General features: G+C 39.1%; 1 protein-coding gene across 1 annotated transcript in view; it reads left to right on the forward strand.

The window, feature by feature from the left end:
- The first annotated feature begins 17,028 nt into the window (after window positions 1–17,028).
- The window catches only part of GDPD4 (glycerophosphodiester phosphodiesterase domain containing 4), an 82,973-nt gene continuing 82,261 nt past the window's right edge, over window positions 17,029–17,740 (forward strand). The window contains exon 1 of the mRNA XM_003942963.3: window positions 17,029–17,300. Within this exon, the coding sequence (XP_003943012.1) occupies window positions 17,112–17,300 (189 nt within the window). The 5' untranslated portion in view covers window positions 17,029–17,111. The remainder of the gene's footprint in view (window positions 17,301–17,740) is intronic.

The raw sequence follows: 17,740 nt of genomic DNA on the forward strand, positions 1-17,740 counted from the left end.
GGAGTTTGCTGCAGTAACTATCTTAACATAGTAATATGAAGCTGGTTGACATGTACTGAGATGATTAGGGCCTAGGGGGAATTGAAATGCAATAAGATAATGACTAGGAGAAATAGGAAGTATCTAATAAGCAGAATTGGGTAACTCTGTGTAAGGTAGAGGGTTGGGAGTTGCCAAGGAATAGGAAGAATTGAGGATGAGACATCTGTTTCAGATCTTGCCATTTAGTGATTTAGAGCCATAGAAGATGGAGCAGACATGAAAGAAAGATAATGAATTTAAGTTAGGGTTTACTGAGTTTGAGGTGTCTGCAGCAGGACATTCAGATGAAGGCCAGTAGCTGGCAGTGGAAGATAAAAATCTAGAGCTCAGTTAGAGAAGTGGCCAGAAACAAACACACAAAAGCAAAAACAGGCCCATTGTGACCCTTTGAATGTTTGAAATGGGTTTAAAAAAGGTAAGGCAAAGTGGCTACGGTTAAAGGGTACAACAAATATATAGTTAGAATAAACAGGATCTAGTATTTAACAGCACAATAAGGTGACTACAGTTAGCAATAATTCATTGTACATATAAAAATAACTAAGAGTATAATTGGAAATAAATGCAAAGAAATAATAAATGCTTGAGGTGATGTGATTCTTTTTTTTTTTTTTTTTTTTTTTTTTGAGATGGAGTTTTGCTGGAGTGCAGTGGCACGATCTCGGTTTACTACAATCTCTGCCTCCCAGGTTCAAGCCATCAAGCCATTCTCCTGTTTCAGCCTCCCAAGTTAAGCTGGGATTACAGGCGCCTGCCACTGTGCCTGGCTACTTTTTTGTATTTTTAGTAAAGACAGGGTTTCATCATGTTGGCCAAGCTGGTCTCAAACTCCTGACCTCAGGCAATCCACCCACCTTAGCCTCCCAGAGTGCTGGGATTGCAGGCGTGAGCCACCATGCCTGGCCTCCTGATGTGATTCTCACAAATTGTATGCCTGTATCAGAATATCTCATGTACTCCTACTATGAGGTATATAGATAATATACCTATTATGCACCCATAAAAATTTTAAAAGGTAGAAAAAGTCATTAAAAATATAATAAAGAGGTAGCCTGGATGTGGTGGGTACACGGCTGTAGTCCCAGCTACCCTTCAAGTTGAGGCAGGAGGCTGCTTGAGTCCAAGCTTGAGGCCCAGACTGGGCGACAAGACTTTGTCTCTTAAAAAATATATAAATAAATAAATATATATAGATGTATACATATTTATACATATACATCTATATATAATTGCATCTACATACACATAGTTACATGTATACTCTCTCTATATAATTGCCATATATATGGTAATTTTATGAATAACTAGGATAGAAAAAATAGTTAATGCCTGAACTAAATTATTAACAAGGACTAAACTTACAGTTAAGTCCTTTCAGTAAGAACCAAACCAAACCAAAAACAAAGAGAGCATACCTTACCGGACATTTGAAAGGTGGGGCTCTGAGCCAAGGCTTGGGGTCCAGCCTTAGCTCCAGCCCTGCTCTGGCACAGAGTGCCCTTGGCCACGCCCACAGCCCAGTCAGGCCACGCCCACAGCCCAGCCAGGCCACGCCCACAGCCCCGTCAGGTCACGCCCACAGCCCCGCCAGGCCACGCCCTCCCGCCCAGCGTGCCCCGGGCTTCCGCTCCCGCCAGGCGTCCATCTTAAGAGACGTTGGTCTCCTCAAGCGTGAAGCTTGCCTTTGCGTTGTGTCTGGGAGGTCTCGGTAAGTAAATGTGCCCAGTTCCCTGCTTCCAGCGTCAGCAGCCCCGGAAACAGGAGGTTCTGTTAGTGTCATGAGTCGGCAGCCAAATCTGAGGCCCTTTGACGCGTTCGGTCTCTCCGTGGGGTCGTCTGTGTCCCCTCTGGAGGTTCGCGGGCCTGGACCCTCCGCTCAGGATCCGACAGCAGCGGCTCCGTGTGTTTTCTCGTTTTCTGGTTGTGCATGGCGAAGGGGGTAAGACTGCTTCGACCATCCCCATCGCCCCTGGGTTTTGACCTCACGAGCAGGGGCATGGCAGTGTCCTTTACTGAGATGAGACAGACTGCAGGAGGGATGGATTTTAGAGGGAAAAAACGTCAGGGGTTCAGTTTTGGACATACTGCTTTTGAGGTGCCTGTGAGAAATTCAGATGGAGCTTTCGGCAGACTGTCGGGTATCTGAACGTGGAATTGAGAGAAGAGCTCTGGGAAGGAAACGGTGTTGATTGATCTCACCTTAAATAATAGGAATTTTCGTGTAAACTTGGCTACCCTGGCTGGTGCGTAGACACAAAGTAAAGTATCTGCAGGTGTGTAGACAATGGTGGTGGTAATTATTCTGCTGAAAAACCTGCCTTTTATTCAGTAATCGACGCAGCTTACCATCCTCCCGTAGAGCTTTTGGTTCATGACGTCTGTGCTTGGACACCCCAATATTTGCAATCAGTCACACCAAGTTCTAGATGGATGCAGTTTAGCCATTAACCAATTGAAAGATTTTTCTCATTTCCATTGTGATTATTTTTCTTTGACCCATGCTTAGGTTTTTGTAAATGTGTTTAATTCCCAAATGTGGAAGTTTTTAGTTATGTTTTCCTTCCTGATTTCCAGTTAAATTACACTGTAGTTAGAAGATATATTCTTAAGATGTCAGTTCTTTAAAGTTTATTAAAACCAGTTATGATCATTTTTGATAAATGTTCCATGTCCACTTGAAAAAAAAAGGACATTCTGCATTTGTTGAGTACAGTGTTCTATAAATGTTAAGACTAGTTTGTTAATCGAGTTTTACAGTCATTATATCCTTACGGACCTTTTTTCTGCTTATTCTGTTCTTTTTTTAAAAGGTGTGCTTAATTTCCCACCATGATTGTGCATTTGTCCATTTCTCCCTTAGAGACTAGGTAATACCTACAAATTGCAAATCAAAAAAAATTTTTTTCATCATTATGAAATGTCCCTATTTGTCTCTAGTACTGCTTTGATACCTCAAGGTTATCTTTGCTGGTAATATAGAGAGGTAGATTATATTATTTGACTCCAACTCTTCACCCTTCCCTTAGTTACATTCTTTGTGTTCCGTGTAACTTTACTGTGCCCACCTACCATGAGGTGACCTGCCCTGATTTTTGACTTTGGGCTCAACCATGTGAACAGACATCCCATAAGGCAGAGGGTTGAAATAGACTTGCGTTTGGGACTTTTCTTGAATAACTTCCATCACCATGAAAACATACTCAGGTCAACCTGGTTGAGTGACACATGAAGCAAAGCCAAGTCATCCCAGTCATTCTAGCTGAGGCAGAACAGATCAGCGGAACAGATAACCCACTAGCTTAGATGTGTAAGCAATAAACTCTTATTGTTAAATGTGGCTAAAACTTTGTCTCTGGTTGGTACATGGCATTATCCTGGCAATGAAAAACTGATGCATATAAAAGGTATATCATTTTCCATTCTTTTACTTTCAGTCTCAGCAAACGAAGCTCTTGAACATATAATAGGTTTTTATTTTAATACAGTTAGACAGTTTTTAAAAATTTGAGCATTTAGGTTTAAATCTGGCATTTACTATTCCTTTCCATTTGTTTTCCTGTATTCTTTTTTAAACTTCATTTTGCTTTCTTTTGGAGTGATCATTTGTTTTATTCTACATCCCCCCTCTATTAGCTTTTCAAAAAAGCTTATTTAATGTATGACTGGATAAAATAAATTGTATATATTTTAAAATATACTCTTTATTTAAGATTACTATGGAATAGAGGATGAATTTGGAAGAACAAGACTGGACACAGAAAGATCATTTAGAATGCCGGGGAAATACTGAGGATGAGGACCTGAGTGGGAACACTGGCTCTGAGTGAAACTATGAAACTAGATCATCTCCAAGTTCTCTATTGGCTCTGTGGATCTGTTATTTTAGGCTTTAAGGGGAAGACCAGGGTCACCTAGAAAGTGACTCTGGTAGGCGGACTTACGGTCACCCTGAAGATGTCCAAATTCTAATCGTCAGATCCTGTGAATCACAGAGTCTTGCCCTGACATAGTAAAAAACACTTTGAAAATGTAATTAAGAGTCTTGAGATGGGGAGATTGTCTGAATTCTCCAGGTAAGCCCAGTGTCATAACAAGGATCCTTGAAAGAGGGAGGCAAGAGAATCAGTCAGAGAAAAGGAGATGTGATGATGGAAGCAGAAGACAGAGAAACTTGAAGATTCTACAGTGCTGATTTTGAAGTTGAGGAAGGGGCATAGGCCAAGGAATGCAGGCAGCCTGTAAGAAGCTGGAAAAAGCAAGTTTATGGATTCTCCGTTAGAGCCTCTAGAAGGAATACAGTACTGCCAACACTTTGACTTCTACCCAGTGAAATTCATTTTGGACTTCTCATCTCTGGAACTATAAGATGATAAATGTGCATTGTTTAAGCCACTGAGTTTGTGGTAATTTGTTACAGTAGCAGTAGGAAATGAATACAGTGGTTTTCACAATTTTTTGGCTTATGAGAACATATTCATTTGTTTGATAAACATTTATTGAGTGCCTACTCCATACCAATAGGGATACATCAGGGAACAAAAAAAAGGCCTTATCTTCCATGGAACACACACTTTAGGAGGTAAAGGCAGACAACAAACAGTAAATATCCTAAATTAACTAAATTATATAATATTTTCTTTTTCTTTTTTTTGAGACAGAGTCTCACTCTGTTGCCCAGCCTGGAGTGCAGTGGCGTGATCTCAGCTCACTGCAACCTCTGCCTCCCGGGTTCAAGTGATTCTCCTGCCTCAGCCTCCTGAGTAGCTAGGACTACAGGTGCGTGCCACCACGCCCGGGTATATTTTGTATTTTTAGTAGAAATGAGGTTTCACTGTGCTAGCCAGGATGGTCTTGATCTCCTGACCTCATGATCCTCCACCCACCTCAGCCTCCCAAGTGCTGGGATTACAGACATGAGCTACTGCGCCTGGCCAATATTTTATTTTCTATAAAAAAAATAAAAAGGTGAACACAGTGGAGATTTAGAAGGAGGGAGTAGGTTGCAGTATTAAATAACGTGGTTAGGTTTGACCTTGTTGAGAAGGTGATATTTGAGCAAGGAATTGAAGGAGGTGAGGTAACTACTTTTGAGGGTGAGATAGTCTTTTGGGATTTCTTCTTTCTTTGGGCAAATTAATTGGGATGGAGTACCTAATTCTTATATTGGGGATGCTGATGGTATTCCATTGGGCTGGTGAGAAGCTGTGGGGTGGTTAGTGTTGCCTAGCAACTGCTACCTCTGGCCTCTGTCTCATAAGGAAGGTCCAGGATGGGAATGTATGATATTCTGGGTGAGAGGAATTACCTGGTTTTCCTATGAGGCCAGTGTAAGAACTAAACACTGATTTTTTTTTTTTTTTTTTCTGAGACAAAGTCTCGCTCTGTTGCCCAGGCTGGAGTGTAGTGGTGCAATCTTAGCTCATCACAACCTCCACCTCCCAGGTTCAAGCGATTCTCCTGCTTCAGCCTCCTGAGTAGCTGGGACTACAGGTGTGCACCACCATGCCTGGCTAATTTTTGTATTTTTAGTAGAGATGGGGTTTCACTATGCTGGCCAGTCTGGTCTCAAACTCCTGACCTCAGGTTATCTGTGCATCTTGGTCTCCCAAAATGTTGGGATTACAATCATGAGCCACCATGCCTGGCCTGATTATACTTTTCCACTGTCACTTAAAGAGGTTTGCAAGGAAATGGAAGGCAAATGTATGTGCCCAATTCCCTTTCTTTTTTTTTTTTTTTTTTTTTTGAGACGGAGTTTCGCTCTTGTTACCCAGGCTGGAGTGCAATGGCGTGATCTCAGCTCACCGCAACCTCCGCCTCCTGGGTTCAGGCAATTCTCCTGCCTCAGCCTCCTGAGTAGCTGGGATTACAGGCACGCACCACTATGCCCAGCTAATTTTTTGTATTTTTAGTAGAGACGGGGTTTCACCATGTTGACCAGGATGGTCTCGATCTCTCGACCTCGTGATCCACCCGCCTTGGCCTCCCAAAGTGCTGGGATTACAGGCTTGAGCCACCGCGCCCGGCCCTTTTCTTAAACTGAATCTCCAAGATCTTTTTATTTCAATCTGCTTTAAAAAAACAAAAACAAAAACAAAAACAACAGCAACAAAAAACTGTAGGTAGTCTTTATTTTCCCTGTCTTTTCACCTCCCTCCTGAACTTCCAAAATGTCTTTCTTTATGCTCTAAGACTGAGTTAATCACTCTATTCTCCATGCTGCCTAGTGCATTGTACAGATGTTTATTCTAGACGTTATTACATTATACTCAATTGCTAATGTACATCTCTCCCACTGTATTTAAATCTTGTCAATAATAGGAGCTTTGACTTATTCATCATTTTGCTCTTGATGCATAACCTAAGGCTTGGTTATTTTAGTGCTCAAAGTGTGCTGAATGGATAAAGGTAATCACTATATTGAAAACCAACATTCAGTTTACAATATTTCCAGAACTAAGTTCTTCACTTCTATTGATTCAATCAATAATCCCCACAAACCATATTGGTACGTACCATTATCATCCACATTTAAAGATGAGAAAACTGCAGTACAGAATGCTTACATAACTTGCCTAAAGTTGCACAGCGAAATATGGCAAAGCTGGTATATGAAACCTAGGCAACGGGCTTCAGAGCAGCTTTAAATTATGAACTGTTTTAAATATACAGGAAAATATAACCCCATATATTTATAATTGTTAACATTCTTCCAATATTTGCTTTATCTTTTAGATGAACTATTTGAAAGTGAATTGCAGACACTATCCATCTTACCTGTAAATACTTTGTGTGAAACTCTAAAAAAGGAATTTTTTTTACATAACCATACCATCATTTTCACACCTAAAATTAACAATAATTTACTAAACTAACTGTAAATAAGTTAATATCCAAATTTCTACCAATTTATTCCAAAAAGTCTTTTCATGGGTTCCAGTCAAGATCCATACATCAAATCATATAAGAAATTTCTAATTAAGACAGAATTTATATACACTAAAATTCACCCTTATTTAGTGTATAATTCTGCAAGTTTTGACAAATGCATATAGTTGTGTAAGCACACCACCATCAAGATATAGGACAGTTTTTCTCCTAATCTGTGGCCTGCCTTTTTATTTCTTAAGAATGTTTTTTGAAGACTAGAAGTTATTAATATTGATGAAGTCCAGTTTATCTGTTTTTTCTTTTATGGATTATGCTTTTGTTGTTATACCTAACACATCTTTGCCTAAAGCAGGGACACAGATTTTGTCTCTGTTTTCTCCCATAAGTTTTATAGCTTTAGGTTTTATTTATTTATTCATTTAGAGACAGGGTCTCATTCTGTCACCCAGAATGGAGTATAGTGGCACCATCATGGCTTGCTGCAGCCTCAACCTCCCCCGCTCAAGTGATGCTCTTGCCCCAGCCTTCTGAGTAGCTGCAACTACAGGTGTGAGCCACCACATTTGGCTAATTTTTGTATTTTCTATGAAAATGGGGCCCCACTGTGTTGCAGAGACTGGTCTCAAACTCCTGGGCTCAAGTGATCCTCCTGCCTCAGCCTCCCAAAGTGCTGGGATTACAGGCATGAGATGCGACAAATGGCCAGCTTTAGATTTTATGTTTAGGTCTGTGATCCATTTAATTTTTACAAAGAATGCAAAGTTGTCAATTGAGGTTCATTTGTTTGCAGATGAATATCCAGTTGTTCCAAACCATTTGTCAAAAATCTGTCCTTTCTCCTTCCTTTGTAATGCTGTCAAACATAAATTGACCATATATATATGGGCCTTTTTCTGGAACCCATATTCTGTTTCATTGATCTCTATGTCTGTCTTTTTGCTGATTCCACACTGTCTTGGTAACTGTAGCTTTATATTATGTCTTGAACTCGGGTAGTTTGAGTCAAAATACATTGTTTCTCAAACTTGTTTTGGCTATTCTATTTTCTTTGCCTTTCTGTATAAATATTAGAATCATCTTATTGATTTCTACAAAAAAAGTCCTCAGAGATTTTGATTGGAATTGTGTCGAACCTGTAGATCTGTTTGGGAAGAATTGAGATTATAACAATATTGAGTCTTCTAATCCAACAACGTAGTACTTAGATTAGAAGACTCAGTGTTGCTATGAGTCTTTACTTGAGTCTTTGATTTCTTTTATCAGTGTCTTATAGTTTTCAGCATACAGATCCTGCACATATTTTTTTAGATTTATACCTAAGTATGTGTTTGTTGCTATTGTAAATCATCACTTTAATTTAAAATGTTTTTTTTTTGTGGGGGGATGGAGTCTTGCTCTTATAGCCCAGGCTGGAGTGCAATGGTGCAATCTCAGCTCACTGCAACCTCCACCTCCTAGGTTCAAGCAGTTCTCCTGCCTTAGCCTCTCAAGTAGCTGGGATTATAGACCACGCCCAGCTAATTTTTCTATTTTTGGTAGAGATGGGGTTTCACTATCTTGGCCAGGCTGGTCTCGAACTCCTGACCTCAGATGATCCACCCACCTCAGCCTCCCAAAGTGCTGGGATTACAGGTGTGAGCCACCGAGCCTGGCTTAAATTTAATTTTTAAATAAATGTTTCATCTTGGAATAATTTTAGATTTACAGAAAAATCAGATAACACAGACAGTTCTTGTATACTCTTACCCAGTTTCAGTTTTCCCCAGCATTATCATTTTACTATGGTTTATTTGTTAAAACTAAGATAACATTAGTACATTACTGGTAACTAAACTTCTGATATTATTCAGATTTCACCAATTTTCCCACTCATCTTTTTCTGTTTTATGATGTAAATAGTGATTTAAAAATTTTACCTTCTATTTGTTCATTTGTAGTCTATGAAAATTTTTGATTTTTGCATATGGTTCTACCTTGCCAAACTCACTTATTAATTCTAAGAGCCTTTTTGTAGAATTCTGGAGATTTTCTACATAGATAATCTTCTTATCTGGAAATAGAGTTTTATTTATTTATTTCTATTCTTTATGCCTTTTCTTTCTTTTTCTAGCCTTATTGCACTGGCTAGCACTGCCAGTACAATGTTAAACAGGATTGGTGATAACAGACATCTTTACTTTATTTCTGATCTTAGGAAAAATCATTTAGTCTTTAGAAAGCAATCAGTCTTTCACCATTAAGTGTGAAGTTGGATCTTGGCTTTTAATATATTCTCTGTATAAAGACATAATATTTGCCTTTATTCCTAGTGTGCCTAGGGTTTTTGTCAGGAATAGAGTTAGAATTTGCTCAAAAGTGTTTTATGTATCTATTTAGATGGCCATGTAGTTTGTCTTCTTTAGTTTGATAATATGGTTAATTAAGTTTATTGATTTTTTTTTTTCCCCAAAACAGAGTCTCACTCTGTTGCCCAAGCTGGAGTGCAATGGTGTGTGATCTCAGCTCACTGCAACCTCCATCTCCAGGCTCAAGCAGTCCTCCTGCCTCAGCCTCCTGAAGCTGGGACTACAGGCATATGCCACCACACCAGCTAATTTTTGTATTTTTTTGTGGTTACAGGATTTGGCCATGTTGCCCATGCTGGTATTGAACTTTGGGCTCAAGTAGTCTGCCTGCCTCAGCCTCCCAAAGTTGTAGGATTGCAGAAGTGAGTCACCATGCCTGGCCCCAAGTTAATTGATTTTTAAATGTTGAATAATCTTTGCAGTCCTTAGGAAAACTACACTTGGTCAGAATGTATTGATGTATGGTAAGAATTTTTGCATCTGGATTCGTCAGGGATATTGGTTTGTACTTTTCTCATGCTGTCTTTTTCTGTTTTTGGTGTCAGGATATTAGTCACATAAAATGCTTTGGAAAGTCTTCCCTTCTCTTCTAATGTAAGACTTTCTATAGAATTGGTATTATTTTTTCCTTAGATGTTTGGTAGAATTCACCAGTGAACCCATTTGTTTTTCTTTTTCTTGATGGGAAGACTTTTTAACAACAAATTCAATTCAATTGATAGATAAAGGGCTATTCAAGTTTTCTATTCCTTCCTGAGTGAACTTCAGTAGTTTTTGTCTTTCAAAGAATTTGCCAGTTTCATATATCTATAGAATTTATGGGAATGAAGTTGTGCTAAATTCTTTATTGTTACTCTTTTGGTATCTCTAGGCTCTGGGTGATAGTTCTCTCTTATTCCTGATATTGATAATTTGTATTTCTTTCTTTTTGATCTCCTTAATGATCCTGGTTGGAAATTTATTAGTTTTGTTGGTCTTCTCAAAGAACCAGCTTTTGATTTCATTGACTTTTTTCCTATTTTTCTATTATCTCTTGTTGTTACTATTCCTATTCTTCGATTAACTTTGTGTTTAATTTGTTCCACTCTTACTGATTGTCTAAAGATGGAAACTAAGGTCATTGATTTAGAAAATTTTGTTGTTTTCTAATATGGGCATTTAGCATTATAAATATCCATCTAAGTACTGCTTTAATTATACCTTACAAATGTTTCTATGTTGTGGTTTCATTTTTATTCAGTTCGAAAGGTTTTAATTTCCTTTTTGATTGTTTTAATCCAGAGTGACTTAGAAGTTGCTATTTAATTTAAAAATATTTAAGACTTTTCCAACTATCTTATTATTATTGATTTCTAATTTAATTCTAGTATTTTCAGTTCTAGTGTTTTTCAAGTCTACTCTATCCTGTTTTACTATTATTGAGAAAAGCGTTTTGAAATCCCGGACTATAATTTTGGGTTTCTCTGTTTCTCTTTGGACGATCAATGAATTTTGATTTATGATACTTTAGGGTTTTTTAAAAAAAAATTTTGTAGATTTATTAATAAAAATGAGAATATAATCAGATACCAAAACCACATCAAATATGAATAATTATATATTAACTCTCAAATATGTAAATGTCTATGCTGATGGAAGAAACAAAAGGAAATATTAGAGTTTCTAAAAATTTATTTTTATTAATACATAATGTGTATACTTATTTTTTTATTTTTCTTTTTTTTTTCTGCCAGAATTCAAGTGGAAATGTGTATACTTATTTATGGTATACATGTGATATTTTGATACACGCATAGAATGTGTAATGGTAAAATCAGGGTGTTTAGGATATCTATCACTTTGAACGTTTATTATTATTTCTTTGTACAGGGGATATTTCAAATCTTCTAGCTGTTTTAAAGTATACAATATATTGTTACCTATAGTCACCCCACTATGCTATTAACCACCAGAACTTACTCCTCTCTAACTGTAGGTGTGTACTTATTGTACTTATTAACCTACCTTTCTTCATCCCCTCCCCCCCAACAGATTTCCATGTCCTTCCCAGAATCTGGTAATTATCATTCTATTCTCTACCTCCATAAGATCAATTTTTTAAGCTCCCACATGAGTGAGAATATACAATATTTGTCTTTTTGTGCCTGACTTATTTCACTGAACATAATGACCACCAGTACCATCTATACTGCTGCAAATGACAGAATTTCATTTTCTTTTTATGGCTGAATAGTATTGCATTGTATATATAAGCTCATTTTATCTGTTTGTCCATTGATGGACACTTAGGGGTGGTTCTCTATCTTTGCAGTTGTGAATAGTCCTGCAATAAACATGGGGGTGCAGGGATCCATTTGATATACTGATTTCCTTTCTTTGGATAACTATCAAGTGGTGGGATTGCTGGATCATATGATTACTACAATATTTTAGTTTTTTGAGAAATCTTCATATTGTTTTTATAGGCTGTACTGATTTATGCTGATGGGATCATAAATTAGAGTGTAAGCCCTCCATCTTTGCCAGCTTCTTTGTTTTTTGCCTTTTTGATAATAGCCCTTCTAACAGGGGTAAGATAATATCTCATTGTGGTTTTGATTTGTGTTTCCCTAATTATTAGTGATGTTGAACATTAGCTATTTGTCTTCTGATGAGAAATGTCTATTTAGGTTTTTGGCCCACTTTCTGATGGATTTTTTTTTTTCTTTTGCTCTTGAGTTATTTGAATTCCTCGTGTATTCTGGATATGTTTCCCTTGTCGGATGAATAGTTTGCAGATATTTTGTTTCATTCAGCAGTTTATCTCTATTCTGTTTGTTGTTTCATTTGCTGCACAGAAACATTGTAGTTTAAAATAGTACCATTTATCTATTTTTGTTTTTGTTGCTTGTGCTTTTGAGATCCTAGCTATAAAATATTTTCCTATACCAATGTCTTACCTTTCTCCTGTGTTTTCTTCTAGTGGTTTTATAGTTTCAGGTTTTACATTTAAGTCTTTAATCCATTTTGTGTTGATTTTTTTTTGTATATGGTGAGAGATAGGGTTCTAGTTTTATTATTCTGCATATGAATATCATTTCCTAGCCTCATTTATTGAAGAAGGTGTCCTTTCTCCAATGTGTGTTCTTGGTGCCATTGTTAAAAATCAATTGACGCCGGGCGCGGTGGCTCAAGCCTGTAATCCCAGCACTTTGGGAGGCCGAGGCGGGTGGATCACGAGGTCGAGAGATCGAGACCATCCTGGTCAACATGGTGAAACCCCGTCTCTACTAAAAGTGCAAAAAATTAGCTGGGCATGGTGGCACGTGCCTGTAATCCCAGCTACTCAGGAGGCTGAGGCAGGAGAATTGCCTGAGCCCAGGAGGCGGAGGTTGCGGTGAGCCGAGATCGCGCCATTGCACTCCAGCCTGGGTAACAAGGGCGAAACTCCGTCTCAAAAAAAAAAAATCAATTGACTATAAATACGTGGATTTATTTGTGGGTTCTCTATTCTTTTTCATTGATCTATGTGTCTATTTTTGTGCCAAGACCATGCTGTTTTGGTTACTATAGCTTTATAGTATGTTTTGAAATCAGGTGTTCTGATACCTCCACCTTTGTCCATTTTGCTCTGGATTGCTTTTGCTATTCAGAGTCTTTTGTGGTTCCATATAAATTTTGGATTGTTTCTCCTATTTCTGTCAAGGATGTTATGATTGTTTTGATATGGATTGCATTACATCTGTAGATTGCTTTGGGTAGCATGGTCATTTTCACAATATTACTGCTACCAATCCATGAGTATGGGATGTCTTTTCATTTGTCTGTCCTCTTCAGTTTCTTTCATCAGTGTTTTGTAATTTTCACTGTAAAGATCTCCTTTTTAATTTCTGATTTTGTTTTTTGAGGGGTCTTTTAGTGGTTTATCAGTTTTGTTAATCTATTCATTGAATTCTTTATGTTGTTTTTTAGTTTCTATTTCATTTAGTTCTGCTCTAATATTTATTATTTCTTTCTACTAATTTTGGGTTTGGTTTGTTTTTGTTTTTCTGGTTCCTTGAGGTACATAATTATTTATTTGAAATCTTTCTACTTTTTTTTTTTTTTTTTTTTGAGACGGAGTTTCGCTCTTGTTCCCCAGGCTGGAGTGCAATGGCGCGATCTCGGCTCACTGCAACCTCCGCCTCCTGGGCTCAGGCAATTCTCCTATCTCAGCCTCCTGAATAGCTGGGATTACAGGCATGCGCCACCATGCCCAGCTAGTTTTTTGTATTTTTAGTAGTGACGGGGTTTCACCATGTTGACCAGGATGGTCTCGATCTCTCGACCTCGCGATCCACCTGCCTCGGCCTCCCAAAGTGCTGGGATTACAGGCTTGAGCCACCGCGCCCGGCCCTCTTTCTACTTTTTGATGTAGATTTTTACTGCTGTAAATTTCCGTCTCAGCATTGCTCTTGCTGTATCCCATAGGTTTTAGTATGTGTGTTTTCATTTCATTTGTTTCAAGACTTTTTTTTGTTTGTTTTTCTTCTTAATTTCTTTGTTGACCAATTGTCAATCAGGAGTATGTTGTTAAAATAATTTCCATGTTTTTTTACAGTTTCAAAAATTTCTCGTTATTGATTTCTATTTTTTTTCCCATTGTGATCAGAAAAGATACTTAATGTGATTCAAATTTTTACAAATTTGTTCAGACTTGTTTTATGGCCTAACATGTAGCCTATTCTGGAGAATGTTTTATGTTCTGATGGGAAGAATGTGCATTCTTTAATTGTTGAATAAAATGTTCTGTATATATCTGTTAGGTCCATTTGGTCTTTGTTTTCTTCCAGCACATTGAAAGTTTTTCTTTCATCCCATCCTCTCCTAGAGTGTAAGATTTCTACTGAGGAATCCACTATTAGTCTAACTGGATTCCCTTATATGCGACTTGATGCTTTTCTCTTACTGTTTTTGGAATTCTCTGTCTTTGACTTTTGGTAGTTTGACTATAAAGTGCCTTGGAGAAGACCTTTCTGGGTTGAATCTGTTTGGGGATCTTTAGCTTCCACTATCTGGATGTCTGAATCCCTTGCAAGACTTGGGTAATTTTTGGTGATTATTTTATTAAATAAGTTTTCTAGGCTTTTCCAAAATGTCATGTAGGGTTTCTTTATTTTTTTTCCCTCCCTCATTTCCTTCTTTCCTTTCTCTTTCTCCTTTCTTCCCTCCCTTCTTCCCTCCCTCCTTCTCTTTCCCTCCCCTCTCTCCATCCCTCCCTCCTTGCCTGCCTGCCTTCTTTCTTTTGTTTCGAGATGGAGTCTTGCTCTGTTACCCAGGCTGGAGTGCAATGGTGTGATCTTGGCTCACTGCAACCTCTGCCTTCCAGATTGAAGTGATTCTCCTGCCTCAGCCTCCCAGGTACCTGGGATTATAGATGTGCACTACCACACCTGGCTAATTTTTGTATTTTTAGTAGAGACGGGGTTTTGCCATGTTGGCCAGGCTGGTCTTGAATTCCTGACCTCAAATGATCCACCCACCTTGCCTTCCCAAAGTGGTGGGATTACAGGTGTGAGCCACTGTGGCCTGCCTGCCTGCTTGCCTGCCTGCCTGCCTGCCTGCCTGCCTGCCTGCCTGCCTGCCTGCCTTCCCGCCTTCCCGCCTTCCCTCTCTCCCTCCTTCCCTCCCTCTCTCCCTCCCTCCTTTTTCCCTCCCCTTTTCCTTCCCCTTCCCTTTCCCTTTTTTGAGATAAAGTTTCACCCTTTGCCCAGGCTGGATTGCAGTGATGCATCTCAGTTCACTGCAACCTTCACCTTTTAGGTTAAAGTGATTATCCTGCCTCAGTCTCCCAAGTACTTGGGATTACAGACAGGCACTACCACGCCCAGCCAATTTTCGTATTTTTGGTAGAGACAGGGTTTTACCATGTTGGCTAGTCTGGTCTCAAACTCCTGACCTCAAATGATCCTCCCACCTCTGCCTCCCAAAGTTCTGGGTGTGAGCCACCATGCATGCATGGCTGGCTTTCTTCCTCCCTTCCTCCCTTCCTCCCTTCCTCCCTCCCTCCCTCCCTCCCTCTCTCCTTCCCTTCTTCCCTCTCTCCCTCCCTCCCTCCCTCCCTCCTTTCCTTTTCTTTTTCTTTTCTTTATCCCCTTTCCTTCCCCTTCCCTTTCCGTTTTCCCTTCCCCTCTTATTACCCTCTCCTTTTCCCTCTCCTTTCCCCTGTCCTTTCCCTTCCCCTCTCCCCTCCCCTCCCCTCCCCTCCCCTCCCCTCCCATCTATTTTCCTTTCCTTTCTCTGTTTCTTTCACCTTAGTGGGTTATTTCAAATGACTTGCCCTCGGGTTCTGAAATAATATCTCCTTATTGAATTATCTCATTTGATTTCTGAATTGTTTTTCTGAATTCTTTTTATTATTTATCAGTGTTCTCTTGTATCTCACTGAGTATATTTAAATTGTTATTTTAAATTATTTGTAGGCATTTCACACATTTCTTTTACATTGGAATCTCTTGCTGGAGAATTATTGTTACTCTAAGTTGTCGTGTTTCCTTGCTTTTTTGTTTCTTGTGTCCTTATGTTGGTATCTGCACATCTGCTGTAACAGTTGCTTTTTCTAATTTTTTGGATTGGCCTTCATAGGGGAAGATTTTTTTTTTCTGTAGATTTATCTATAGTGTTGGTTGAGTAGGGCACTTTAGCTTTGATTCTGGGTTCATGTGGTAGTATGGTCTCCCTGGCATTTCTTTGGCTGTAATCAGTATCCTTGGTGTCTGTGATTTTGTTAGTGGTTTAGGTTGTGGCCGTTAACTGAGGCTGTGGTGAGGCTTTGCTGGCAATGGGGACATCAGGCAGGCCAATCCTCAGGCCCCAGTGGTGGTGGTAGCAGGCCAAGTGTTCCTGTCCTTAGGCCCCTGACCAGTGTACATAGGCAGTGGTGTTAGCAGGTCTAGGTGGGCCAATTTTTAGGTCTCTAGGTGGCTTGCTTGGGTACTGACAGTGTTAGCAGTGTGCTGGGAAGGTGGGTGGGACCTTGGAGCCCTGGGGAGCATATGTGGTATCAGTTATGCCAGTAGCTTTCCCAGGTAGCATGCACTGGTTCTAGCAGTGACAGCAATAGGATGGATGGGTCAGTATGTAGGTACCCAGGTCGCATATGTGGGTAGGCATTGGTGGTGGTAGTGGTACCAGGTGATGTTGGCTTGCCGGCAGGACCCTTAATGATGTACACAGGTGCAGGTCGTGGTGGGTGCCTGTGTTCTTAATGCCATTGTGAAGCCACATGCTATATATTTTGTTCTTTCTATCTCTGAAATATTTTTTGCTGGCAAAGGAAAAATAAACATCATATTTCAGTTGTTGTTTTGAAGGTTTCATTATTCATAACTGAAGCTAATCCTAACTGATTCCATATGGGAGAGGAAAGAAAGGGAAGAAACAGCCAGCTGTGTGTCTGTCACTTATTAGTCAAGGATTCTATTTTCATATACCTCACTTGGGCCTTTACTTTCTCAAGTTATTTCAACAGCATGTTGCAATTTACAAAGCACATTTGTATCTATTATCTAATTTGATTCTTTCAGCATCTATTAGTTGATGAGGACAGGGAATATGGTCCCATTTTAGAGGTAAGAAAAGTAAACCTAGAATGGTACAATGATCACAATAAACAGCCAACAAGTTAGTGGGAAAGGTAGGATGAAGCTCTATTCTTCTGCCCCAAATCCAATATTTTATCCTTTATTATAAACAGTTTTTAAAAAATTCATCTATCATTGATGAAATTTTCTGTAGAATGGTGGGATAAGGTACATTAAGGGGAGCTACAGATCCTGATTATTTTATTTGTCTTTCCAGCCAAACGGTTGAATCATGTTTAAGAAGGTCAACAGGATTGAGCCCAAGAGGAACAAGACAGGAAAACCAAAAAAGCTTAATTCATGGATTTCACGCATCTCCTACCACCAATGCTATGTCACCTTCCTTACTGGCTGCTATAGTTGCCAGTGGAAATTCAGAAAATGGGAAAAAGCTAAAGTTGGATTTTGTTGCTGCAGTTGGGTACGGACTGATAAGGAGCTGGACCACATTTTCTAAGATGTGGGGAGCATAGGCTGGCCCCTGGCCTCATGGGTGCTCTTTACAGTCTCCAGGACTGGGGATGCTAGGGCTCCATTTCTTTCATAAAAGTACTGCACCAATGTTAGACTTACTAAAACATGTACTTGCTTTCTTCATTTTCTTTCACTTTTATTCTTCACTTTTCCTTACTATCTCTCTGTCATTCATTTATTCATTAATTCCCTTTTGCATTTATTCATTCAGTAAATCTTGAAGAAAAAGTGAGGTTGGGTACAATTAGATATTTTTGTCTAGGGATTACAGGGATGCCTTAATTGTAATTTGCTCTCCTCTGTGAATTTCTCTTCTCAGGAGAAAAAAACAGCAAAGTGGGCAACAAGGTCCTCCTTTATTACTGGTCAAGCTAGTGCCTGGTTTTC

Source organism: Saimiri boliviensis, chromosome 6 (genome assembly GCF_048565385.1).
Source record: "Saimiri boliviensis isolate mSaiBol1 chromosome 6, mSaiBol1.pri, whole genome shotgun sequence".
Lineage (NCBI taxonomy): Eukaryota > Metazoa > Chordata > Mammalia > Primates > Cebidae > Saimiri > Saimiri boliviensis.